This window comes from Eucyclogobius newberryi, unplaced genomic scaffold, assembly GCF_026437365.1.
Source record: "Eucyclogobius newberryi isolate DKJ021-1_F unplaced genomic scaffold, fEucNew1.0.hap1 SCAF_21, whole genome shotgun sequence".
Classification (NCBI taxonomy): Eukaryota; Metazoa; Chordata; class Actinopteri; order Gobiiformes; family Gobiidae; genus Eucyclogobius; species Eucyclogobius newberryi.
Genome location: NW_027315846.1, coordinates 17,433,878 through 17,460,291, shown reverse-complemented (window position 1 = coordinate 17,460,291; position 26,414 = coordinate 17,433,878). Strand labels below are relative to the sequence as shown.

Below are 26,414 nucleotides of genomic sequence, written 5' to 3'. Positions count from 1 at the left end.
ATCCGTGTGCCAGTGATTTCCACATACCGGAACTTAAATATTCAACTAGTTGTTCTTTAACATGCAGGTTGTAAAGAATATCCTTTGTGAAGATTGGAGCAGTGTTTGGCATAACAGGTTAGTGGTTAGCAGTCTCAGGAGTAGATCAGAAAGCATGCAGGTAGTGTTTGGACAGACCACAGAGGTGCAGGATGGGAAACTTAATGAGGACCACAGGCAACATGAGCACAGCAAAGCAGCAGAGAAAAAAGGTGAGATATTAGCCACCACAATCAATACATTCATGCACAGCACAAGTAGAGATGGGCCACAATGATAAAAGGTGCTTTTTCTAGCATTCCATCTCAGGCACATGCGTCTTAAAACCAATAACTAAAAACAAAGGTGAAAGCTGTCACAGTAGGTAACCCTAAGCTCCCATTTAAACATTTAAAAGCTAAACATATGTGCAGGGATAACACTTCAAACAGAGCAGCCTGCCTGACCATATGGGCCCCCAGCTGGAATACAAGCTCATAGAAGGTGGACGCTTCACAAGCACATTTGATATGCAAAGCACATGGCAAAAGCTATTGTTTCTGAGACACAAAAGTTCAAAAGGTCAAAGCAGGGCAGTTGGCAGCTTATGCATAGAGTACATTGTTGGTACAGAGTACTGTGTAAACATAACATCCAACCTGTCCATCCTGCACAACTTAACTTAAAAAATAAAGACAATACAAAAGGTATCAAGTCAACGGAACCTTTAATAATGCTATGCACATCTTACAAAAGCAGATAAATCAAAACAGACACGTTTTATCCATATATTTAAATAATACTGTCGTATAGTCTTTCCTATGGCTGAACTAGACGGCCATTGACCTAAACGGTTTGGTCAAAACACTGGCTTCCCAAAACCAGTTATTACTGTCAACCTGTTTGTATAGACCTTTTGTAGGTGAGTCCATAAGTAAAGCATATCACAACCTCAACTGAAATAAATGCATAGCGTTAAATGAATATATTTACCATTGACAAAAGAACATTTCCCACCAAGTCAGCTTTATCAATTTTAACTCAAATATTTAAAGAAATATGCATAGGTTTCAAGAGGCAACCATTGGCAAATGTTGTGCACAAAAACTCACAAGTAAATAAACATTAATCCACCAACAAAATATACAGTTTGAAAATGTATCTTAATGCCACTAAAACCAGTTATGGCATGTGGTTTTAAATAATTAAAGAGCAAAAAAGATGAACAATAATTAACTTATTATGTACAGAAATGTTCATAGAAGGCCTGATGTGGCCAAAGCATCTACACCTGGACAAGTCCTTCTTGAGGCTGGAATGGGGCTTGCAGCCAGACACATGGAGGGCAGTGTTAAGTGTGTAATGACAAAAACAGTAAGTTCTACTAAGCAGGGTTGGTTGAAGAGTAGTAGTGCTAGTGACACCAGGGAAACATGGGAGGTCAGTGAGAGAGGAGTGTGAAAAGGCCCATTAATGCTAAAATACAGCTCCATGTATTTTAATAGAAGGCACTGAGGAAGACACAAGACAGGAACAGGAAGCCCCGGACAGGAAGTGCATCATCAGTGAGTCAATAGCTTAAGCCGCGTGATCCAACTGACCAGTAGTGAGCGTTCTGCTGTGGTGCGCTTAGTGACCTGAGTAACGGGGGCTTTTTTGATGTCCTCCTGATAAGGGATAGTGGCGCTGTTGTGCAGGTCTGAGTTGGAGTAGTAGCGGCTGCCCCTGATATGGTCCACTCTGACCAGGTGTCGATCTCCTGTTGGCCTGTAGGGCGGCGACAAGGATGGCACCTCCTCTGCAATTGTGGGGATCCTCTCGTTGCTGAGGTATCTGTACAAAAGATCTTCACCTTCGAAACAAAAATGGTCGTTAAATGTCAAAAGTAAATTTGAAATCCAAAGCTTTTTATTTGAATGTAATAATAAAATATAACTATACCTTTTCTTCCTTGTGCCCATGGTTTAGCATAGGGATCATACACTCCAACACACGTGTCAACTGGCATGGAAAGAGGCCTAGGCTTGCCTTTAAAACACAATTTTCACAGTCAGTTAAATTCATCCAAAACATTTCAACCATGATTTTCACTTAAAAAACTGACCTCTCGAAGACTTGTACTCCCTCCGTCTTGGCTGCACTACTTTAGCCTCAATGGGGACGCTTATCTTGTCATAGTCGCCAAAGCTGTTAAGTGTTTTGCCTTCTTGGTCTAAATAGGAGTTTGGTGACTCAGAGCCCTTTGGTTTTTTACTGATGCTGGAGAAGGTGTCCGCTCTGTTCTCTCTGTGTGGAGGAAGAAACATGATGTGAGGGTTTAGTCAGCAATAGTAACCTACACAACAACAAATAGAGCTGCAAGTAAGTAAGACACTCATCATCCTGAAACCTCAGAGGGCTGGGTGAGGAAACGTGTCGAGGGTTAAGTACTAGAAGCACTGCAGGGTGGTGCATGCTCTCTGACCTCTCTGAAACTTTGGATAAATGGCTTGGCTAATGGTCTCACTCCTACCCACGGACTAAAACATAATAAATTGTGGTTTACCTTGGACTGTATGGCACTTGAGGAGGTGGGGGAATGTACAGATCCAAAATGGCTGGCTTTTCTTTTCTGGCTGATCCGTTCGCAGAGTCACACGGGGACTGGCCTCTGATCAGGGAGGTATTATTCTGGAAAACAAAACACAAGCGTTTAAATTTGATAGCAAATCAAGGCCCCTTTGAGACGCATGAATTATGGCTATAGATGGCTGGTCTAGAGCTGGGAGGAATTGTGGCGAGACATTTAACGGCATGTATAAACCTTCTTGTTTGAGGTACGGAAAAACTGTAAGTGTGCCTGAAAATATCAGGCAAAACATGTAGTTAAAATGGTCCTCATTCACCACAGTTATGTTTCCCCAACACTAAACACTGTGTCCTTGACTAAATATACAGCTTGTACTTGCTGGCAATCACATTAGACCTAAATACCATGTTTAATGTTGCACCACGCGGTGAAACAACCCCCTATGCACTGGGTATACGCATGTTTGGTTGTAAATTTCACACTTTTTAATCAAACATAAACTAAGATGTCTCCCTCTGATATTCAAGAGCAGCAAGAACAAGAGACTGAAAGACGAGTTGACATTGCCCTCTTCTTTTGTTGAGAGTGACTTTGTTGTTTTGAGAAACACACTTATCTGATAAAGGCTCATCTTGCCTTCTCAGGATGCACAAGTACAATGTCAGAGCCTGGATCTTTAGTCTACAACAGGCATATTGTCTTCCCGATTGATGATATAGAAAGCCTGAGGAAGAAGTCCCAGGAGGTGGTGGTTCACATAAATGAGAAGAACACAAAGCTATCTGCTGCTTCTCTCATATCTTTCACTTATATAGATCTGTGCATGTATTATAAAGGGATATCAATAATGTGGCCAATGGGTATTTTTGATAAATATTTTAAATTATTTTGTTTGGGTCTAGTTTCAAGGAATTCTGTGCGGCTTTAAGATATGGACAAAATACAGACTCACTTTGCTATATTCTTCCATATTACAAGCTTAAAATATTAATGCAGACAGTAGTTCAGTGGTAAAAGCCTTTAAGTCTGAACTAGAAGAGTTTGGTTCAAAGATCTGTATTCGTCTGTTCTAACTGCCTAACACTTTCCCAATAACACTTGTATATTACTGTACATCTCGGTTTTTGCTCATAAACAGGCTTTCATGATGGGTGGTTCAGTGCGACACGTCTCAGCTTGTCCTTTTGGAACCAACTCCCCAAACCTGTGGTAATTGGTCTATAATAACTAGACTTACACGCTCTGCATATCTTTCTGCATGAAAGCAGCCACAGTCCCCATGACATGTTTACTACCTGTGGCACAGGGGGCTTCCAGCGCATGTTCTTTAGAGGGGCCGGTGTGAATCCTGACGTCCCCGTGGGTCTCTTCTTGAGTAATAGTGCCACACCTTTGGGGTCCTCCCTTAGTTTCATGACGAGGTTTTTCAGCTGCCATCCCACCTGAAAGAGAAGGTGACTCACTTGAAAATGCAACTCAATGCTTGTGTGATGAAAATTATCTGACAGATGCAGCATCGTAAAAACATTGATGACGAAGGTCGGAAATTAAACTCACCACTGTTTGTTGATTAACTTGGATCACTTCGTCACCGGCGTGGATTTTACGGCTCAAGTCTGCTGGTGACTGTTGGAAAAAAGACAAGTATTCTAGTTTGATTTGAATAGAAAGACACCTTTAATAACAAAGAAATTGAACAAGAAAACTAGAATGAAAAACAAAACAAAAATACTGTGATGTCATCAATTACAAACAGGAAGTAAAATTATAAACCCAAAAAATAATAATGTCTATCTTAACTGCATTTTGTTCAATGAGGCCACAGTTATAATATATTATGGAAATGTTAAAGCGTCTCATCCCTACATACACCCTAGTTACCCAAGACGTACTGGTAATGGCACAGAAATTCTCCAGAAACTTTTTAGGTAACAATATCAGACATAGTCATACAAAAATGGTACCAACTAGTGATTATTATTGATGATTCAAGCACTGAATCACAACTACAGGCTGGAGGCGTCAGGATTCAAACCGTGGTATTGATGTAGGCGCATTACTCACAGCTCGTGTCAGTGTGGGAAAAGATAAGACTTTTATGTGGAGGCTGTTTGTGCGCTCCAACAAAACAATTCCCACTATTGGATTAATCTTGTGTGGGTGCAAAATCAGCAGACTTCAGAACTTGCGTCGAAAGCCATACTTACATGTTCTGTGGTTCCAGTGATAACATGCAGTCCATCGTAGGTAGATTTGATGTACATGCCCTACAAGGAAAAAGGAATTACAATATGGCATCATTTCTGCTGTTGTAATTCAGACAAATGCATGGGTCACAATTGGACACACGTTGCCGACATTCCTTGCTTGAGAACTCGACAGACATGCAGTTTATGGGTGAAAGAGGAGAAGTTACAAAAAAGTCCCTGCATTCCTTACCAGGCCCTCTCCCGGCTGGATGTTGGTCAGCGGAACTTCCTCCAAGCAGGCAGACTGGCTCATCAGGGGATCTGAAGTGGTTCTCACGGTTTGATCGCAGATATTGTTGAGAATCTTTGACTATAAAAGACAACACAAAACACACAATGGCGCATAAATAATAAGGCGCATGATACGAATTGTGTTGACTTGTCACAAAACACATACTTGTGCTTCTCGTGACAACATTAGGCACAAGATATCTCACGTTCTTTGTTCATGTTGTTTAATGGGGTAAAAAAAAAGCTATTAGTTTCTATTAACTGGCCTCACAGCCCACATACATAGTTTACATAGTGAGAACACTGGCCACTAATGCTTGTTTTTGCTTAGGAAAAACATCAATTTGTCCAAATTAGAGGCTCCTCTGTGACATCTCTTCCCTAATATGCACATGGCACCAAGATGGTACAGCCTAAAGAAAGAACCTTGCCAGTAAAAACAAAGTTAGACTAACAGGTGGCAGTAAATTAAAAAGGCACAAGGAACTAAGGCAAAAGGTATGGTTTTAAACGTTTAAGTTGCCAGAAATAACCTGACTGACAATATCTAGGACAATGTGTGAAAAGCTGCTTGGAAAGTGTTAGCTCTAGTGTTCTGCACATCGTCAGTGACAGGATACAGCAAGAGATAGTAAGACATGTTAAGACCCGGCCCCTCTCTGGGAATCCTAATGGTCAAGTGACCTTAAATAAATGACAGAACTCAATTGTGTTGCATTTACAATATGAAATCTATTGGGTCATAGACAGAAGATATAAGAAAGATAAGTGTACTCACAACTTCAAGGATCTTTTCTTCCATCTCGTAAACAGTGCTGTCCTGAAACACAAATTAGACAATGACAGGTTTGATTCAGAGCAGTAAACATTCAAAAGTTACTTGGTGAGAGGAGGAAAAGTATGGGTTGGCAACTGTGATATAATCAAAATTCCAGATATAGAACTGAGAAAAAGAAAGCAACCCCACAAAAAACAACTTCTAATTCTAATGAGGCAGGTCAGTGTATGGTTTACTACTGCATTGTAATGTAAATACCAGACTAAGCTCAAGCATAAAAACAATGGCAAGATGACACAAGTGGGACACCAGTAGGACACAATAGGACAATTGTATGTTGTTGAGTTTGGTAGTGTTTTAAGAAAATCACATTGCCTTTAACAACAATGGAACACAGTGAGGGGTCAGCAGGTCACAGTAGAAACTGTGTATGCAAAAGAACAAGGGAAAAGTGCAGTCAGCAGTGGTGTGACTACTGTCCAGTCCGAGTGTCCAGAGCAATGCTGGACAGGACACAGCTGAGCCAACAGCCTCCTCTGACAACTGTAGTCAGTGAAAGGGCTCCATACTACAGGGGTGCACTCTTTGTGGGAATGTCTCTATTTTTGCCCCGAGGGAGGCCATCTATCAAAACATGTAGAACACTCCTGTCACTAAGAGAAAGAGAATGATGCTCTCTTTTGGGTCGACCATTGTATGCTCAAAGACTATGTCAAAGTCAAAATAAAAACAAGTTCTGTGTGGGCCTTGCAGACTGGTGACATGTACAGGCCTGTGCCCTGGAGAAAAACAGCTCCATGCTCAAACCTTTGGAGCCAACAGCTAATAAAGACTGAACCAGTTTTGTATAGCTTGTATATTGTCAGGCTACTAGGGAGTGTCTATTTTCAAATACACTTGTCTAAAGTGTGCTTGTTTGCAGAGCAGCAGTGAGATTTCCCTGTCTGTGCCCTGAAGCAAAAGCTCCTCTAAAGTGGGGCAAACTAAATGTTTTCCAAAAATTGTGTTGTAAAGCAAGAAATAATCCTCAACAGAAAAATATGCCTTGCAAGAAAACTATCACTATGTATGTGATAGTGTTTCCATATTATGAATACATATATTCTCTGACAAGCATTTAACGTGAAACATCTAATTGCATATATTAATAGTGCAGCTTTGACATACCACATTGTCGTCTTGGCCAAGTGATGAGCTAAAAACACATCTATGGCTGTTTTAAATCAAACAATTTATTATGGTGTACTTCTAACATAGCCAATAAGGCTCTTGCTTGTTTCATTCAACTCACAAGGACATAATCCTTTTAACATATGTTGGTCAAAACACTTGGCTTCACAGTGGACTGAATCCAGATCACAACTAAAAGCAGAGGGGCTGATAGACAATTCCCCATGTGTGCTGATCCCTCACATTATGGACTTGATCCCACAGCCGGCCTGGATCAGATGACTGTCTACGGCAGCTCACTGGGCCTTTGATCTGCCACCAGGGCAGATTTGCATGGTTGAGCAATGAAGTGGCCAACTGAGAGTACGCTGGCACAGAGCACAAACCTGCACATAGGAGCTATAGCAACCACCATGAGCCTCATGAGCTCGATACGGCATGACAATATATCCTTCACAATGTTCTACTGTAGTACAGCCGGTATCAGGAGCAAACGTCAGGCAATAATATTCCATAAGTGGAGGCACAGTTATTTTTTATCATTTTATTTAACAAATTTAGACCCTTTTTGTCTTTGTTGTGCACAAGACTTAATCCAGTAATGTATGTTGAAACAGCCGGCATCTCTTAACACCAAATGCAAATGTTTTTACACTTTTCATTTGATGGAAAAATAAGAAGCGCAGACAATAGGAAATGGGCTTTCTAGGGAGCTCATGACCTCTGTGATGGGCAGGGAGTTTGAGGTTTTATGACTCTGCCCCATTGTAAGCATACACAGACTTCCATCAGCTAGAGGACATAAATTTAACAATGTGAAAAGCTCTTATTGTTGGCTGGAGTTCATGAATGATACAGCACTGTGTTGGTTTTGTTAGCTGGAGCGGCCTGCATTTTCCTACTTCCTTTGAACACTACATAGAATAGAAAAATGACGTATGATTATTGTATACTACATAGGGCTTTAGAGGAGGCAAACACGTGACCCTCACCTCCTCCAGCTGTTGGGGCATATCACTCATGTCCTACAAGGCGTTTTTCACCACCTATCGGGGTTGATTTTACACTCTAACCCCCGTATGTCAGATGGCAGTGTGGGAAAATGTGTACCCCCCACTTTCGCTGGACGACCATGACCGAGCCACTCATGGTAAATCACCGCGGCGACTGAAACCTCAGACACCAGGAAATGTCCACTCTGGGAACTGAATTTATTTAGATGCTATAGCCTCCTTAAAACACCACCTGCACCCTAACCAGAGTGTAAAATGAGTTGCTTGTTAATCTATGCTTACTTTAAGGCGAGTAGACTATACACATGGACATGCTCATATATTTTATAAAGACAAAAAAGAAAAAACGCAACCAGGCTTCCTTTGTTTGACATACAAGCTCGAAACTACTCCAACAGTTTATGAACGGTTTATATGAGGAAGACTGCAGCTGTGGACTGAAGCAATGCTTGAGAAATTCAGAGAGGGTTGAAATATTGTGATTTGGATAAAATTGATGTTCTGCTTTATCGGTTAGCATTGTCCAAAAATGGGATAACATTTTCCCCTGTGTTTAAGGCTTACACACAGGAAGTGATAGTCCTCTCCGAGCATACTGGGAAAGCAAAACAGGAACCACATAGGAGGGAGGCAACAGCCTGGAGAATGTTGGCAGGCAGAGTTTTAAAAGAGCACAAGAGGATTTTATGGACAAAGAAATGTTTACCATTAAAGGGCCCCCACACAGAGGGGTCTCCTCATTAGCGGCAAGAGTAGAAAACAGCCAAAGTAAAACACAAGCTTTGTGCTCAGTCTGGAGTCGTGGCTTCCATTAACTTAGATGAACAAGAGCAATTAAACTAGAGCAATTTCACATATTGGGTCTAAAATGGTCTAAAAAGATTTTCATGTTCATATTTATTGAAATGTGTAGTTAGTTTGTACAAACCTGTTGAACTGTGGTAGTTAGCTCCAGGCACAATTGAATAATTTGATTTTTGGTGGCTGTGAAGTCGCTGATTCCTGTTAGCGGCGTTCTGTAGGCACACACAGTCACGACAAGCATGAGAATTAGATTTGGTTATTTTGCATCTTTGGTGTCAACCGTTAACTACAGTAATTGTTCACAAGTGACACTTCACACTTACAGACTTTGTGTAAGATTTACAATGCTATCAAGCAACACATGGTCCTGCCATAACCCACAGCAGAGCATTTCTGACATTTTTCGGTTTGTGGTTGAATCTAATAACAACGTGGAAGTGAAGATTATATAAGAACGTCACAAAGGAGAAACAGATCCTTCAAAACAGTGAATAAAAAAGTTTTAAATGTTCCACGCTGTGCTATGTTCTGTCAACTTAAGAAGTTTGTTATTCACTGTATGATGTCAACTTAACCAAAAATACAGGTATTTATTTAATCCCACAAGGTTTAATCCTGGCAGCCGTAGTCTTAATATTGCTTTATAGACAAATTTTTCCAGATGGTTGCAGCAATATTTCCACAAGCCACTGAATGTATTTTCAAATCAGTAGCTACGTTTTATTACCTGTCGAGCCATGCCAGCAGGCTTTTAGCAGCACCGATTAGCTCAACCACAGAGGTGAGAAAGTCGTTTGGTGGTTTGCGTGGATTGGTGCCGTCATAAGCGGGGCCTTTTCTGCGATCTGACGTGGCCATGTGAAGGCTATTGGTGGCAGCTCGCATCCTCGTGACCAGATTCTTCAGGTTGTCAGTCTCAACTCCATAATTCTGCGATAGAAAAAGATGCAGTTACCGACATGCTAGTCCAACAATGATTAAGCAGAAGGATGATGGTGAAAAAGACTATTCGTTATAGGTAAGAGATTGACAAAACATAACACTGATATTGACAACAAAAACGGGGTGTAGCGTGAAAAATAACACAATATAAAATGCTTAAACAATCTTAATGCCTTAGGGTAACCTGTATGTAAAACTGTCAAGATTCCTTATTGGATGAGGTCTAGCATAAAACGTCCTAATGAATTCATCTTGCAGGGTCGGGCGTGTTGTAAAATGTGCATAGCCATCACTTCCCATTTATCAGGTGGAGCGAAGTTTGCGTTTTTGTGGCTGGATGACTCTGTGCATGTGCATTCCTTGTATTTATGAGTTGTTCACAAGACCGAAAATGTCACATAACAGGTCAAAATCCAATAAGAGGTTTTTGCAGGTTACACTGGGTTGATCCTGATTAGATAAGTGGTGGTTATAGAACGCTTAGATCAACACTGTATAGAACAAGCCTAGGATATTTGTGTGTTATAGTACAAAACAGCTTGACAAGGGAGACAGACACTCATATTTTGCAGGCTCCCCCAGTGTGCGACATTGTGCGACATTGAAACCAAATGTACATGTGCACCTTTTTAATGCAGAAGAACAAGATGACAGTTTTGTCATGTCTATAAACTTCAGATTAATGGCTACAATAAGTTATATTAGTACATGGTAAATACCTCCAAGTATTAATATGATCCATAATCGACTAAAGTTCCACATCTGAAGCTTACGTTAAAAAAAAAAACCAACATACCAGCTGTTTTCCAACTCAATGGCTCAAAATACCCAGCTAAATATTCTTGTTCTTAAAGCTTGGCACTGGGGGCTTAGAACAAATAAAAAGTGAAAGATTTCCACACTGGCTCTGTAAAAGTCATTAACGTCAAAGAAGTCCAGTAAAACTAATTGAAATGTTCTTTTGGTCCATCCCAAAACAGCAGTGTGCTGGTGAATGCTTAGAAGGTCTGGAATTTGAGAAAGAACCTCAGTTTCAGTCTTTATTGTGTGTGATTAAAGATCAAATGTTTAACTAGAGATTCAAAGAAATTCAGGGGATATTCTCCTAAAAAATATGTGTATACAACACTCCTAAACACGGCTGAATATAATCATTCAGTTTAAGTCCAGAAAGAGGAAGTCCCTGACATAACACAAAGCAGAGATAGAAAACAGTTTGGGACAGGATGTTAGGGTTTTGGGTGCTGCTGGTGGGCCTCGTTTCCTTTAGTAGCACCGATGCTGCGGCCAATCAAAATCAAGGCCTTAGTTTGCCCTTTGGGATCAGTGGGAAGCAAAAAAATGTTTGCTCCACTTCAGCAACAGTCTAAGACACAAGTCATTCTTCCAAAATCATAGCCCTAAACAGTAGAAAATACATATAGATTTCTCAAAACAATAAAAAAAAGTTATTACAAGTAAATTACATATTCTTTCCATATACATGAGTTTTAAATGCCAACGCATGCTTCTTTAGAGAAAACATAACCCTGGCTCACAAGATTTAATGTAAAGCATTTTAAGAGAGCGTAAAGACAGAAACGCTGACATAGATCAAAAAAGAGACGGGACCACAATCTGGGACTTTTATGGCACAGGAAGTGATAAAAGCCCAAATTGATCCCATGTGCTGTAGAAAGTGCTTCTTTTTCAGATTGAGCATGGACATGTTTTACTTTACTTCATTTCTTTATGTTTACAGATGCGTCAAGGTATATTTCAAGTTTTAATTGTGAGAGGGTCAATTTTGAATTACATATTTTTACTCAGTCTATAGCCGTATAAAATGGCTTCAAATACAGAACTCATCGCCTTATATACTGTACGTCTATAGCACAGACGTACACAGAGTATAGACTCTATACTCTGCTGTGTATAGTAAACAGCCATTGATTGTAAGAGGGGGAGGGGCCTGTTGTTGTTTTACTGACCAGTGCACACAGGAGGTCCACAGCTTCCAGAACCAGCTCTTGATGTCCGATTCTCGCCACCCCGAGCTCCTCCAAATCCTGATGTGTGATCTTCAACAACTGCTCGCCGCTGATCTTCTCACGTTCAAAGTTGTTGATGTACTGTTGCAAGCCATCGTCCAAACCTAAACACAAATACAATTCATTAATTTGGTGAAAAGAAACATTCAAATCATACCTTTCTAATTAGATATTTCAGAATGGTGACGGATCCAAAGCAAATTAACAGGAATAACTGGTAGAGCTTATATAGATTCTTTGGAATATCCTAAACAGCTTATGCATGTGTGCAGTGGAGATAAGGAACAGGTGGGACCACTATCTTTCCTAAATAAACAAGGCACATAACGGCTATGACCTATAAGTCAGTTAGACTAGTTAAACAATGGCTTACTAAATGTGCTCATGTGGGTGTGTCAAACACGTGCCAGGCTGCTGACCCCTGCTTCTCCAGTTTGTCCCCTCAACTGTTCACTTGGACCGTTGCACAACCAACTGCAGGTCAAACACAGTGCAATACAGTAGCTTACAGTTCAGAATTGTGGACTTAACTTCAACTGTCCTTTAAGGGACAGAGATCTAAGATAAGGGCTGGTTACCGTTACCTACAATGTACTGAAGAGGGGGGGGACACAACACAAACTTTACAAACTGAACAGTATTGAAAAGTCCACCCAAACCTAATAAAATAAAGCATAAGAGGACAAAAGTGGAGTGTGAATCCGTGTGAGAAATGTGCTGTTCTCTTGGGCTGAAGAAGTAAACAGCCATCGTCTTTGCCATCACAGAGAGGCAGCTGCACATGAATAAAACTACTTTTTTTTAAAGACCTGTCAGCTGCAGAACTCTTAATCCAACACTACTCCACACATTAGACAGACACGGTTATAGAATATAAATATCTCCTTTAAGCCCAAGTATAGGCTACCAATATAAAAAGTACCGTAATTATGCATCAAGTTAACTAAAACTGTGTCACGCTGCACAACACTTCATTGGTAAATACATTTCTTTGTCACGCATAGGACTAGCTAGTACAGAAATTAAAAATCCCTCTGGCTGAGTTCTAATATTAGCAAAATTACCAAAAGCTGCCTTTCTAAAACCACAATAAAAAGTCTATAAATATCTGATAAACTGTTTGCAGTAGTTAATAGAACTATAAAAGATTAATATCAAAATGATTTCGCCACTTCATTTTTGTTGAACCTGAGCTTGACCATGGCCATTATAATTCCATTATAAAATTGAACGTTAACATTATTTAAATCAGTGAACAAAGTGTTTGCCCGAGCTGAAATAGCCCGTGCCGAGTCGAGGGGCAAATGTATGAGGACACGTTAACCATTACCCTGTACACAAGTCTGCTCCAGTTAGGCTGATTAGATTCCCCTCATTCCTTGGCATGTTAATTCCCAGGCAAGAGTCCATTCAATTTTAACCCTTTAATGGCCAGAACTTAGCAACCTAGTACTTATTAAGAGGGGAAATGAGTCCACTCCAAAAAGAGCACAGGCCAGTCATGCTAATGCGATTAGAACAAAAAAACACAGCTACTATAGGGGTAAACTTTCTCTTTCCTGTCGAGTTGAAAAGGCATTTCCTGTGGAAGGATGCTGGGTTCAGTACAGAGGAGAAAGCACCGGGGAATCTGCCATCTCAGACAGCACAATGACATTTAGCAACATCACAAAAGGCTCAATATCAGAGTTTCCCATTATTATGAAGTTATGGTGGCCCCCCATAGTCTAAAACAACCTGGACTATACATATATAACAAATACACCGCAGGGCTACACAACACCACACAATATAACACCATCACCAACAACAAAGAATTGTGATTAGATATTCAAAATATGTTTAAAAAGTTGAATTGTGTTGAGTGCACATTGTAAGCCTTTGCGATTTTATAATTGCACTAACTCAAAATGCGATTTTTATTGTGATATGATGTGCAGCTCTACTTTGTTTACTGTACTAATGATATGATATAGAAAGATATACAAAATACATAGCCTATAGATGAAAAACTTGTGCTACTGTAAACACTGATTAATGATATATTGTAATGTGTATGATGACAAACTATATAGAGACTAACAGTACGGAAGAACACTGGACAATAGCGTTACATCAGATCACGGAGATCACTAGAACTTCCCTCTGGACCGATCCATTGACAGAGGGAATGCTTATAAAACATTTACTGGATGTAGATGAACGCTTGTTGTGAGTTTGTTTGTTCCACTATCACTTTTCATTACGGCTTGAGAAAAGGGGCTGGTAGTGTGTCAGGTTATTGTGAATTAGTTAAAGGGGAGGTGGCACTGCGGCAGCCTGTGTGAGTGATTTCAAAAGCCTGTCCGGGATGAAATGCTCTGGAGGAGTTTTATAGACTCAGAAGTACTTGGTAAATGCCTTCAAACCATAGCAAAAGGGGGTGTAGCGGGGTAAAGGCACCAATGTCAACTGCATTCGCATTGCCACTTAGCTGAGAAATCATTCCACATTCCCATTATTTCAACTAAACAAATACCATTTCTTGTTTGCAGTTGTGTTTATATGAGTGATAACAGTGTGGGAAAGTAGAGTTATCATATCTGAATTGCCCATGTTCAGTAATAGTTCAGTGAAACAGACTTTAAATCGAACGAAAGAGGCTTCACAAATATTCTTATATAATTATTATTGACCATTTAATTTTAGAGGTGGGTGATATGACAAAGTACCAATTTTATTGACAGTATTCAAATCAATCAGAAATGTGCTAAAATATGCCTGTAAATGTATTTTAGGGTTGAAGTATTGCAGAATACTGTTAGATTAACCAATTAAGTGTGTATTATTCTATAAAGTGTTCATTTTTTAGCAATAATGCCATAATACAGACAATACAGTTGATTTAATTTCAACCTCCAAAACAACAATTATAATATTATACGTTTTTCAATACATCTCCCACCTCTGACAAACTGTCAAGAGGTAGTTGGCCCAAACCTTAACCCAGAAGTTCGTCACATGTTTATTTGGAATTTTAGCAGTATTTTTCTTCCAAAGAAAACTTACAATGGGTCCAGTACTAATACAACATCTCATACACATACAAATACAGCACAAATACACTGTCAATTAAAAATAATACGATATAAAACATGAGTACTTAAGCATAAAAAAAAACAGCGTTGTACAGTTTATCAATCATTACTATGAGACTCGACGATGTACATCATTATTCACAAAAAGGTATCTGTCAGTGATTCACAAAGAGCAGGTAATTACAGCAACACAGTGGAGCACCTGCCGTTTGCTGTGAGGTCTGTCCCACCACCCGCCTCGGCCTACTCAATAAACAGTGATCATGTTCTCACCGGGTTATCAGCACAAGGGACATGCGAGTACTAAAACCCCAGTCCTCTCCTCCGTTCACTTAGCAGTCTGTGGTGCTGGGGTTTACCATACTTCACATCCCTGGCATTTCAGCAGCTCAGGTTCCGTGTCTCCAGGTCCTTGTGTGGCACTTAGAGGTTGATCATGTTGACCAATTTTCACCCTCGCCTTTGGGAACGTCAGCATTTCCATTCTCAGCGGGTGGATTACACTCCAAAAGAAGGGATCAGTCTCCCACCCCCAACAGAGAGAATGGGAAAACTCTCTCACCACCACTTACAACACACACACACACACACACACACGCACTGGGAAAGCCAGCAGGGGTAGAATAGTAAGCGCTACTGTAACTTTGCTGGGTTTATTTGCCTCTAAACCTGCAGGGAACCAGTTGGAATTCCAGTCATTGTTCTTCACAAGAGCAGCTCCATTGTGGGAATTCTCTGCAGTCGGGTACAATGGTCTCGGCCTGGACCAGGATGTGCTGTAATTAGAAGGAAAATAGCTGCTCTCGCCCGCTCCAAGCAGGCCTCTAATGCATGACTTCACAGGGAGGACAACAAAGCCCGTACACAGACAGGGCAGGCCCGTCCGTAGGGGGCAGAGGACGAGTGGTGTGCCACATCCCTTTGGTGATGTCGTGTTCTCTTCTGTATACAGTGGGATGAGTCACCATTGCAACGTGCACGCCTAGAACCATAATACAGTAGGCACCATTTTCAATACCACATATATTTAGTGAAAATAATTTGTTTCATGATGCATTACTTATTTTACTTGATATGAGAAAAAAAAGTTTTATTTGTGTTTGGTCACGATACTAACATTTAAATGATTATGATACGGCAAGGGATGTGCGCAATCAAAAAACTGCTATAGGTCGAGGAAATGTGCAGTTAAACCAAACTTAAAGACTGTGGAGTGTAGTGACTTATAGGCCCAATGTTGTCTTTTTTTGGGTCTCTTTTTTGTGTTCAATGGTGATGTTGATGACTGAATGTGCTTATTTAGTTGGTGATGTATTTTCTGTGCGTTAAAGCATGTGACCCCCTTTGTCCCATAGAAGACAAAGATTATTCTAGAATTATCTTATTTTTATCTCAACTTTTTCCGTTTATGTTATCCTTGCAGTGTACTGGTTGAATTATTTGAATGCGTTCACTAATTTATGCATTTTAACAAACCCTGTAACTCAAAATGATAACAATTTAATCTGAAGACACATTTCAGATAAGACGGAAGAAAAAGTAGATCTTATAAGACATAAGTTTGCAAAGACCATCATATGAACTTCGATGTTCCAGACTACTGCAGGTTTGACATCTGCTCTAAACTCATCCAGGTACACTACATGCACAGACCGCAGTGACTCAGTAGTGGTTTGGCTCCTCTCCGGGCTGTGACCCCGTGCGACCCCGTCATAATCTTATCACCACTTCCTCTGGCCAACAAAGGGTGTTTCACTTCATGTACCCTAATCTCCAACACTGGCATCTACAAAATGGCAGTGACGTGTTAAGTGGGCTTCCTGAGTGAGCACAAGCAGCTGAGGAGCACAAAGCCACTTCTGTCTCTTCGGAGGTGATGGACGATGACGGATGAGAGAAAAGGGGGCGTGGTCGGGGTCAAAGTTCACAAGACCGCTGCAGATGGAGCGGATTCTTAGGTTAAATCCTTACCTCTGGCTAACCCATTTCTCATAGACAATTTGTTAAGGGCAATATGAGCTTTTAACCAATATTACATTTGTTTCCTCTTCTCATTTACCCACTAAACATTGTATTCACAGTGACTCATGCACTTGTCTATAGGTCAACGGGTTGGTGACACTTATGCATCATGTGGTTTCTCAATATGAACTTGTTTAAAAAGTCAAACCACGTACATAATTAGCTTTGTCTCACATACCCGAAATTCCCACCCAGTTTCCACTTAAAGCAGCATTCTGAAATATATATGCTTTAGTCTGTATGCGTCAATGGCTAAACGGCAATCTACTAGTACAATAAATGTATGTAAAGTTGAGCTCAAATAGCAAAAAATAAGCCCTTTAATTGGAATAACTGCAATGTTATGTGAAGTCTTATTGGGCCGTGACTGTGCCGAAATACAAGTTGTAAAAGCAGTATTATTTATATCCATCTACGCTGCAGTGCAACCTATAACTTATAAAACACAATAAAAAACATTAGATGAGCTTTAATAGTTCAACTTAACTTCAAATAATGTCTGTTGACTGTCTGGTCGGCTAAAGTTACAAAGCCCATAAGCAAATGAACCGTCTGACATTTCCATTTGTACCATGTATGGAGTTCACACGCACGTCAGGCCAATGTGTAGGAAAAGAAAAATAAATATAGCCGCAAGCGGCAATGATTGGCCCTCGCCACGCCGCCGCCACACCGCCACGCCGCAAGAGGAGGGGGCGCTAACGCGCCCCAATTGTCCTTTTATTACGCCTACTGCTGAATCTGTGATGCTGTCACATCTTCTCCCCTTTGTTTTACCATCAAAAAGCTATTTTATTTTGACTCTTTGAATAAAAATGTGAATAACTTTTGACGGTTCACCCCTGAAGATGAGTCTCACCAAATTTCAGGTTAATAGGGCTAACGCCCTGGGAGGAGTTTGTGAAAGTCTAAAGTGTAAACATGTTCTGGCGATTTCCCCATTGGAATAACATGGGAGGTTTTGGTCATCGCTACGGCAAAACCATAACAACTATGACATGGGTCTCATTGACTTTTTTGATGGGGATGCCAAAATTGAGTTGTGTGTCAAATTTCATAAAATTTTCGCAAAACTAAACATTTAACCTCCATATAAAATCTGTAGGGGGCGCTGTGGTGCCAAATTAATTTATTTCACTTCAAGTACGTTTAGCGCAAAGAGTTTAACAACAGATTCTAATTTGACGCAATTCGGACTTTATCTGCGCAAACGGCAGAAATGTTAAATTTGGGAGATTTCTGAAATTCTAGCTAAAGTTTGCGGCTTCGCCGCTCAGAGACCGTGACAGGTATCAATGTAATTTGAATAACTTTTGATGTCCCACTCCTCAGTAGCATTTTCACCAAATTTCAGCTTTTTAGAGCCAACGCCCTGGGAGGAGTTCGTAAAAGTACGACGTTTGGAAAAACTCCCGAGTCCTGCTTAGCCATTTTTGAACCAATATGGCCGACATTTGGTTGGGTGGACGGCGTTGCCGTAATAATATTTTTTACTTCTCTTGTCACCATCTACCTCTGCGCCAAATTTCATGATTCTACGATCAGATTTTTTTTGGGTCATTTCCTATCTCTCAACGCATTTTTGGTACATTTGGGGGCGCTGACGTGCCAATTTTTTTTATTTTAGAAAAAAGGGAAATAGCCAGAATGTAGAGAGACACGATTTTTAGAGGTGTGCAAATTTTTGTGACTTTTCGTCAATGTTCACTGGGTGAAAAATAGGGGGGTTGGTCCCGAGAAGAAAGAAAGAATAATATTCCGATGCGAAAACAATGTTTCCCATTTTTCAAATATCATAAACTATACATTTTCGGAAAGCGCTCGCGCTTTCCTACCTCATGGTGTGGGTCCCTGGTCACTGACGGGTACTTTTGTTAATTTTGAGTGGGCTCCGCCCACTTTATGTTTTTGGCCCTCTATACAGTAATAATGTTCAATTTTTGCATTACATGCTTATATGCACGGAACATGCAAGAGATGTGGAACGTATTCGTGAGCTACTTAGGGCAAATGAGTGCTTTATATGGGGATGATGTACAATGTAAAGTGCTCGTTTAGTGCGCACTTTTGCACGGGCTTCGCCCGTTTACAACGGTAATGTTCCATTTTCATACTACTAATTAGTATGCACGGGGCGTACGTGAGTGAAGGAGTGCGTTAGTGAGTGTTTGGAAGTGGGCGAGAGCTTTGCGCTCGATTTCGTGCGCACTATATGCGCACTTTCGCAGCCTTACGAGATTAATAGGCCTCTCGCCAGCTTGTGGCGCTCGGGCCTAATAAGTAGAAAAAAAATAGCGTCTCTGTAAATACCCGTCGCTCTCCGCTCTCTTGGTCAGTCGGTCAACCAGGCATCCAGCAGCTCGTTACCACCAGCATAAACAGCCAGTAAAGAGCGCAGCCTCCACCACAAATACACCCCCATCCAGAGAACATGTTCCCCACCCTTTCCTTTGCCATTTTGTCAAGTTCCAACTTTGTATTCTTGTTGACAATGTACCAAGACGGTCACATCATCATGACGACAACCAACAAACTAAGCTTCGACAGGTTAAAAAAAAAAAAGTCACTACCAATGCACCATTTCCAGACGCCAAAACTGTAATTAAAGACCAGTCGACTCGCAAATGGTGAGAAGCTAAGTGCAGACGTGGGGACAGGACAGGTTCGGCATCGGAAAATCACTACGTGCAACAGGTAAGCCCACCATTACGGCTAAACCGAAGCTCAAAGCAATTGCCATGGAGATCTAAACATCTCGTCATTTTATTCCCATGATATGTCCGCGGTATGATCAGGGTGGCCCTCCGTGCTGATTACAGAGCCATTTACCAGCCCCGTAATGGCTGCCTATGCCAACCACAATAAAGATGGGCAGGGTTTGAAGCAGGAAATGGCCTCAACTCATTTAGAAAGCCATGGGAATAGAGCGCTTTTTACAGTCGCATCAACACCACAAGCCGGCTAAACTTAGAGGGCATTGTGCTGCTATGATCTGTGACAATGCTTATTTGGTTTTGCGGACTAGACATGGTAAAGACAGCCGTAATAAAGCTGAATTTCACCCCAAAAAAGCCTGCATATAGCTGCCGCTGCTTTCATATGCTATACTGTAAATGTGGGCCGTGCCAAACATGGGAAGCAGCCAATTTTAAGATGGATGCCCTTCCTAGTTCCTGCTCTCTTTGTAGTGCTCAGAACTGCGTCAAGAAGATTACACACACAAACAAAGACCAAGTTCGAGCTGATATTTTCCCTGGTTGATTTATGTTTAGTTGCTACTTTAGGGATAAACTTGGATAACTAGAAGTACATGTTTAGCCCGTTTTCCTTTTTCAAACTTAAAAAAAAAAAAAAAAAAAAAAATGAAACAGAGAAAAAAAAAAGTTGGACGCACAGGTTCCAAAATAAAAGTCCCATTTAGACCAGTTCCTGTCAAAACCCCATTGTCCAAATACAAAATCTTACAAATTGTCCACATTGTTGTGGTTTTGTATCCTCACAATTACAATCCTAAATATGACAATCGGTTGTGTATTTGATAAGATTTTAACCGGATGATTTCATCGTAAGAGGGAAATTTCACACATTCGTGACACCGAATTGTGCAACCTAAGAGCAAAACATAACTGGAGGCTGGAGTCTTGTGGGCAGTCGATCCAGTTCTCCGTGCAGGTGTGGGTGGGTGAGTAATGCACAGTGACAGTCCAACTGTCACCCACGGGCGACATAAGGCATCATCCACTTTAGCCTACGTAACAGACTTTCAGCATTTTGTGTACACGTTTTCAATACTTTTACAGGTCAATCCGTCACCAGTGAAAAGACTCATCGACTTGCTCGCAGGTGGGTTTTGTTTACCTGCTCCAGTCGTGGGTTAGGTGGCTATAGCAACGTGACGGGCGGGTTTCTATTGATGATAAATGTGTAGAACAAGAACGCACGGATTAGAATGGGCACCAGACACAAAGGGAGGCTCCCAGGTGCAATGCATCATCTCCAACAATATGGGAATTCTTTGTAGAACCCAAGCAGAGCAGTCGCCACTCCCCCTACTTGTTGTTTTTACATTTCCCTATTGCACTGATGTCAAAACAAAGTGAAAGAAATGATCGTCAAGACAGTTAATGACGACCCAACAAAGTACAATGGGAATTTTCTGCCAGCTCTCAATGAGTAACCAAATCACAACGGAAGCTTGGCCATTTCATATCTTATCAGCTTCACAGACCTATTATAAAAGGAGTTGTATTACCATTAAAAAGCCATACACACAAAAACAACTGTAAACTTTGACCCCAGCGCCACGTGCTTTGGAAATTCCTGATAAATAAACACATAATCGTTTTATGCTGATCATATCTGGTTCGTTCTGTGTAAACAAAGGCTGGTCCATAAACCTGCTTATCACGCTCTAATGTAAGCAATAATACAGTTGATTCATTTATATTAATCAGCAAATTCAACCCTTTTGAAACAGTGATTTAAAATAGCTTTCAATTTTGATAGTAGGGAAAACACTTTAAATTGGATTATTAGAAAATAGTACTCAAAACAACTCAAAATAATTATATCTGCTGGTCGGTCTTCTACCACCACCACCACCACCACCACCACCACCACCACCACTACTACTACTACTACTGATCAATTCTAAAGTAAGTATTCAGGAAATGTCTAATGTTTTTCTATGCAAATTAAAATAGTATCAGATTTTTTGTATTTCAAGGGGCCACACGCTCACGTACAGTTCACAGTTACTTTCACCTCTTTTCGTTGTATGCACACAGTATAAGCCACACAACACCAGCTGGAACTTCAATCTCTGCTGGTGACAGTGAACTAGTCTGAGCATGTTCTGAACCAGCTCTGCTCTGGCACACTCCCAAATGCCAACCCGAGCAAGACGCTTCATAAACTGCAATGTGCTTTACATTTATACTGACATAGGCTCTATATTACACCGTGAGCTGGTGGCCGCTGAGCATTTCAATCTGTTAAAAGTAAGCGCTGGCCCTGAACCGTGCCGGGACAACTGTGACATGTGTTTGGAGAGCTCATTCTTTGGACTGTTGGTTTGGTAGGTGCAAAAACAGCAGACGTCTGCGTGCCTTTCGAGTTCTGTGGTTATCAGACCATGTGAGCATTAGCAGTACTTTGAAGATACTACCAACACTTTCTCTGATTGTTGGCATACATCAGTGCCCTTGATGATATGACCCAGGGTTGAAGGATCCTAGTAATTTTCTGACAAATATTGCAATTTTGTCCAGAATATAATTTGGTTTATCGATTGTTAATTATTATTCTAGTCACAATATAAATGTAATAACTAAATATAATAATAATAATAATAATAAAAGCCGCGATGATGGTTCTCGCCACCTACGCGACTGCGTTTTGATCACAATTGCCCCGACACTGCACTTCTTAGACTTTATTCTTTAAAGAATACAATCTTAAAAGAATAAAGTCTAAAGAATAAAGTCTAGACTTTATTCTTTAAACCCCCTCCTCCCTGTACCTCTGTCACCTAGCAACAGAGACCAGACGCTAATACTGATGCTAATGCTAAGACCACGACACGAAAGGAAATGTTCCATCAAAATAAAAGAGGAAGAGGAAGTGAAGGCATTAATTGCGCCTCTGCTGGCGTAGTAGTAACCAGGCAAGAACAAAGACTCGTCGCATTCCATTCCATAGAATGGCTCGAGCCAATAATTGTGAGAACTGTAGTAATTTCAGTTCAATTTATGCAATTCAAAAAAGTCAAACTATGTGTTCAGTACTTCTTTTATCTGGTTGTTTATGACGCAATGTAATTTATTTTTTCATTCAGAAGGTTGTAATTCATAAAGCTGTGTGAAAGAAAGAAAAGTCTTCACACAACAATAGTTCTACTGAAATTTGATAGCGTCACATCCACGTCCAGAAGCCTCAACATTTGAACACTGAAATATATAAGAGCAATTTTTACTCGGTAAAAAGTAAGAAAATCAAGATTGATAAATATGAAACATTTTTCCATATCGCCCAAGTGTTTAGCCAATCGTAAACTTTAGAATAACATTTTTCAATTCAGTTTGATAAAAAGTGTATGAGTCAGATTAATATTAACCCAAACCGAATGGCCAATATTCTACTTCTAGTCCAGCCAAGCAACTCACAGTTCAAATAAGCAGAGATCGTCAGAGGGATTTGCAATGCACAGTTTAGATTTGAATTTTGAAAAGGGCATTCTGGTGCACTCCCAGCTTCAGAAAACACACCCACACAGGTCTACTTTTCCTGTTTTAATGCAAACTGAATGTACAATAAATGCAAACGCAAACGGCTTTTTGGGGCGATGCATCACTTAAATACATTAGCACTTCTTTGTATTTTTGGATATCTTTGAATTATTGATAATTTCTGCACAAGTTTACCATATGCCCCCAGCCCCGGGGCTACAGTGCTGCGACATGGGGCCGTGTGAGAAACAGGCTGTGCAGGGACTGGCAGGGTTGGAACTCTTTTGAGTCCACTCTCCCCAGGGGGAGTCCACTTTCAGCACAGTCACAAATCCAAAAAGACTAGATCAGGGGCAGAGCGAAGCGGTTATCTACCCATCAATACCACACAATAGAACAACACTAGAAACTGAATGGCTAGAAACAGGTAATGGACAAAGGTGTAGGTTACAGTACGGGATTTTAAAAACAGGAAACTTGCCGGTTACTAGAAAGGGATCATAAGGGTCACAGGGACACATACCTTTGTTGTAATGCAGGTGGAGATATGCAGCGATACAGGCATGGGCTTGGACACCATCTTGTTATTCTTGGTCATAGATCAAAGCCAATTCAGCACCTGTTTGCTACCTTCCTTACAAGCCAATTAAATTCAGAGTTGCCTTTAAGCCTGAACTCATGTATTCCTCGAACGACCTAAAATCCCAAAAGACGTAATAATTGTAAAAAAGAGGAGTTTTGAGGTCAGTACAGGACGCCACACCTAGACTTAACAGTTTAAATTTGAATGAGTCAAACCAATCCCGATTCAGTGAGGACCTGCCAATTTCAGCTTCTCCAACGTAGCATCAGGGCTATATTTAGCAAATGACAAGCAGCATGTTTGAAGTATACAACATGCAATAATAGGGAGCGGGTCACAACAAAGTAACAATTCAATGTACATATACTCCAGTTAAAAAGTACTGAAGAAGCCCGCCTGTTAAAAACCTACACATGACATATGGTTTGGCCATCACACGACGCCACATGTCCTGTTAAAGGATCAGAGCTAATGGTGAAGGAAAAACTCCTCGGGGCATCTGCACTTCTGAAAAACAATTGAGTTTTAAGTCAAAAAACAAAAGCCCTTTCACTTGCAATAAACATCCACCAGCTACTGTGCTTGATCCCCTCGAACAATGTAAGTCATTAACTTTCTCAATACACAAAAGAACCCCTGTGTAACTGGAAAACAACCTGAGGTTCAAAGTGGACCACAGGGCTGCATTAAGTTCTGTTTAAGACTTTAAAGGCAAGTTTTAGCAGACACCCATTTCTGAACAGCAAATGCTTGTTTGAGTTCTCTGCTAGTGTTTTGTGGGTCAGTAGAATGAGCTTTTACTCCTCTAAGTCAAGTTAGATTTATTTTTATCAGTGAAAGTTCACCATAGATAAGCCCTTCTTTGTTCACGGGTTGAACAAGTCTAACCTCAAAATACCCCACTCAAATTTGCAGATGCAGCACACTGGATATATCGTGTCATGTTTAAATAGTAGATGACAGTTATAAGAGCTACAGTTGTTGCTTACGGTGTATTCAATTACTGAAGCAGTTGTGACGTGCTCCAAAGCCGCCAAGACCTTTCAATCACAACAATGAAACTAACATTTTGTCATTTCAAACCAACATCATTGATTTGGGCTGTGGGTTCAGAGACATTTTGAGGACTTTTCCTATTGAAAAAATATATATTTTAATCACTATGGCATTGTTTATCATTATCACACTGAAGTCCATGGATATGAATGAAATGTACATGACTGTCATTTCTGTAACAAGCTCACACATCGAATATTTGCAAGCATTTTGCAAATCCAGTGGTTTAGTGACAACTGCTGAGTCAGATTTTCACTTGACTAAATGCATTGGAGCCAGTTGGGACAACTAATCCTGTGTCCCAGCAAGCCATGGACATCTCTTTTCAATAGGCACACAGAGGCTGAGCACCACACACAATCGCCTTTAGCTCCCCAGCTGTGAGCACAGGCCAGAGAAGGCACTAGGGGTGACAGGGCATCTGAATGAGGTATACAAAAAAATCTTAATACATTGAAGACGTAGAGGAAAGTGTGGTTCAATAGATAAACAAACCATTCCTCCTAAGATACACAGTGTGATCTCTGTTTGTAATGACAGCACCAGGACAACTTCCATCCATTAGTTGACATGACAGTTCTACAGAGCACACTAGACATACCAATGCTGTGACTGAAGTCAGGTTCAAAAACTAATAATGATGTCATTGTCATTGAGCAAGAATTCCCCTGAGCTTCTAAAACCAGTAAGTTCGATCTTATGTCATATCCTTCAAAGAGAACCCTTTTAAAACACGTTGGAGCCCCAACTTTCATGGTTTGCACGTTTATCCCATTTCCCCTGAACAATCCAGCATTTCCATAGTCCTCATGATGTTGTTACAGGGATGAATAAAAAAGATAACAATGTATTGTCATAATAAAGTAGTGGGAAGGTTAATAATGGTAAAAAGAGGATTCAAACAGGCTAAAACAAAGAGAACTGCGCTGACACTGCTGCAGCTTCAAAAATGCAGCTCTATTGTTGTGAGCGCGCCTCCGTGTAGCACAAGTACGCGTCCGTCACGGCACAGTATCTACGAAACTACTGATAATATGGGCAGCTCTCGGGGTTAAGAGTTCAGAAGAGTTTATGCACATACAATCTCCACTAAACTCCAAAACAAATATGCTCAATTATAATCAAAAGTACACGTACCTCTCATCCACTCCACCACTTGCTTCGGGGTCCACTTGGTTATCGGCTCCATGGTGTCTTCAAAAGGCTCCGACCGGCTTTACAAATGTAACAGTGCGTCAGCGGAGACGGGGAAAGTGATACAAAATACTGTCAAAATGTTGTCACATGTTCTGAGGTGGCGCGGAGGTGTCGTGTGTTTGCGCCCTGTGCTCGGAGCGCACTGTTCAGTCTCTCCTCAACTCTGTCCACGCATGACTGGAGTACGGGAGGCCGGCCTAAAATCCCCCACAACTCCCCCAGTACCTCCCCCAGTCACTCCCCGAGTCACTCCCCGAGTACCTCCCGAGTACCACCCCGAGTACCTCCAGAGTCCCTCCAGAGTACCTCCAGAGTACCTTCCATGGATCTATTATCTGGATAGGGTACGCCCCCTCTGCCTCTGGCTCCAAATTGAGTAGTGGCCACTTCGCAGAATGCAGCCTTTTGGTCGGACCATTTCAGGAGTTCGGCCTCTAAAATTACCAAA

General features: G+C 40.9%; 1 protein-coding gene across 1 annotated transcript; it reads right to left on the bottom strand.

Moving 5' to 3' along the window:
* Positions 1-728: 728 nt before the first annotated feature.
* On the bottom strand, positions 729-26,164 carry LOC140371089 (connector enhancer of kinase suppressor of ras 3-like). Its single transcript, XM_072458386.1, has 13 exons — positions 25,907-26,164; positions 11,745-11,908; positions 9,560-9,762; positions 8,957-9,044; positions 5,846-5,887; positions 5,027-5,146; positions 4,795-4,854; positions 4,145-4,213; positions 3,883-4,029; positions 2,564-2,688; positions 2,123-2,304; positions 1,960-2,046; positions 729-1,870 (listed from the first exon to the last, which is right to left on the bottom strand). Exons 1-13 carry the CDS (start codon positions 25,956-25,958, stop codon positions 1,581-1,583), a joined length of 1,629 nt encoding a protein of 542 aa, XP_072314487.1. The 5' UTR covers positions 25,959-26,164; the 3' UTR covers positions 729-1,580.
* Between the last annotated feature and the right edge of the window lie 250 nt (positions 26,165-26,414).

Bases quoted from the DNA above. Each gene is read 5' to 3' on its own strand.
- LOC140371089 (XM_072458386.1), bottom strand. From the start codon at position 25,958: ATGGAGCCGATAACCAAGTGGACCCCGAAGCAAGTGGTGGAGTGGATG. The intron at 4,214-4,794 runs GTAAGTATGGCT...TTTTTCCAACAG, and splicing joins TCACTGGAACCACAGAACAT to TCACCAGCAGACTTGAGCCG. The intron at 2,047-2,122 runs GTCAGTTTTTTA...TGTGTTTTAAAG, and splicing joins GGAGTACAAGTCTTCGAGAG to GCAAGCCTAGGCCTCTTTCC.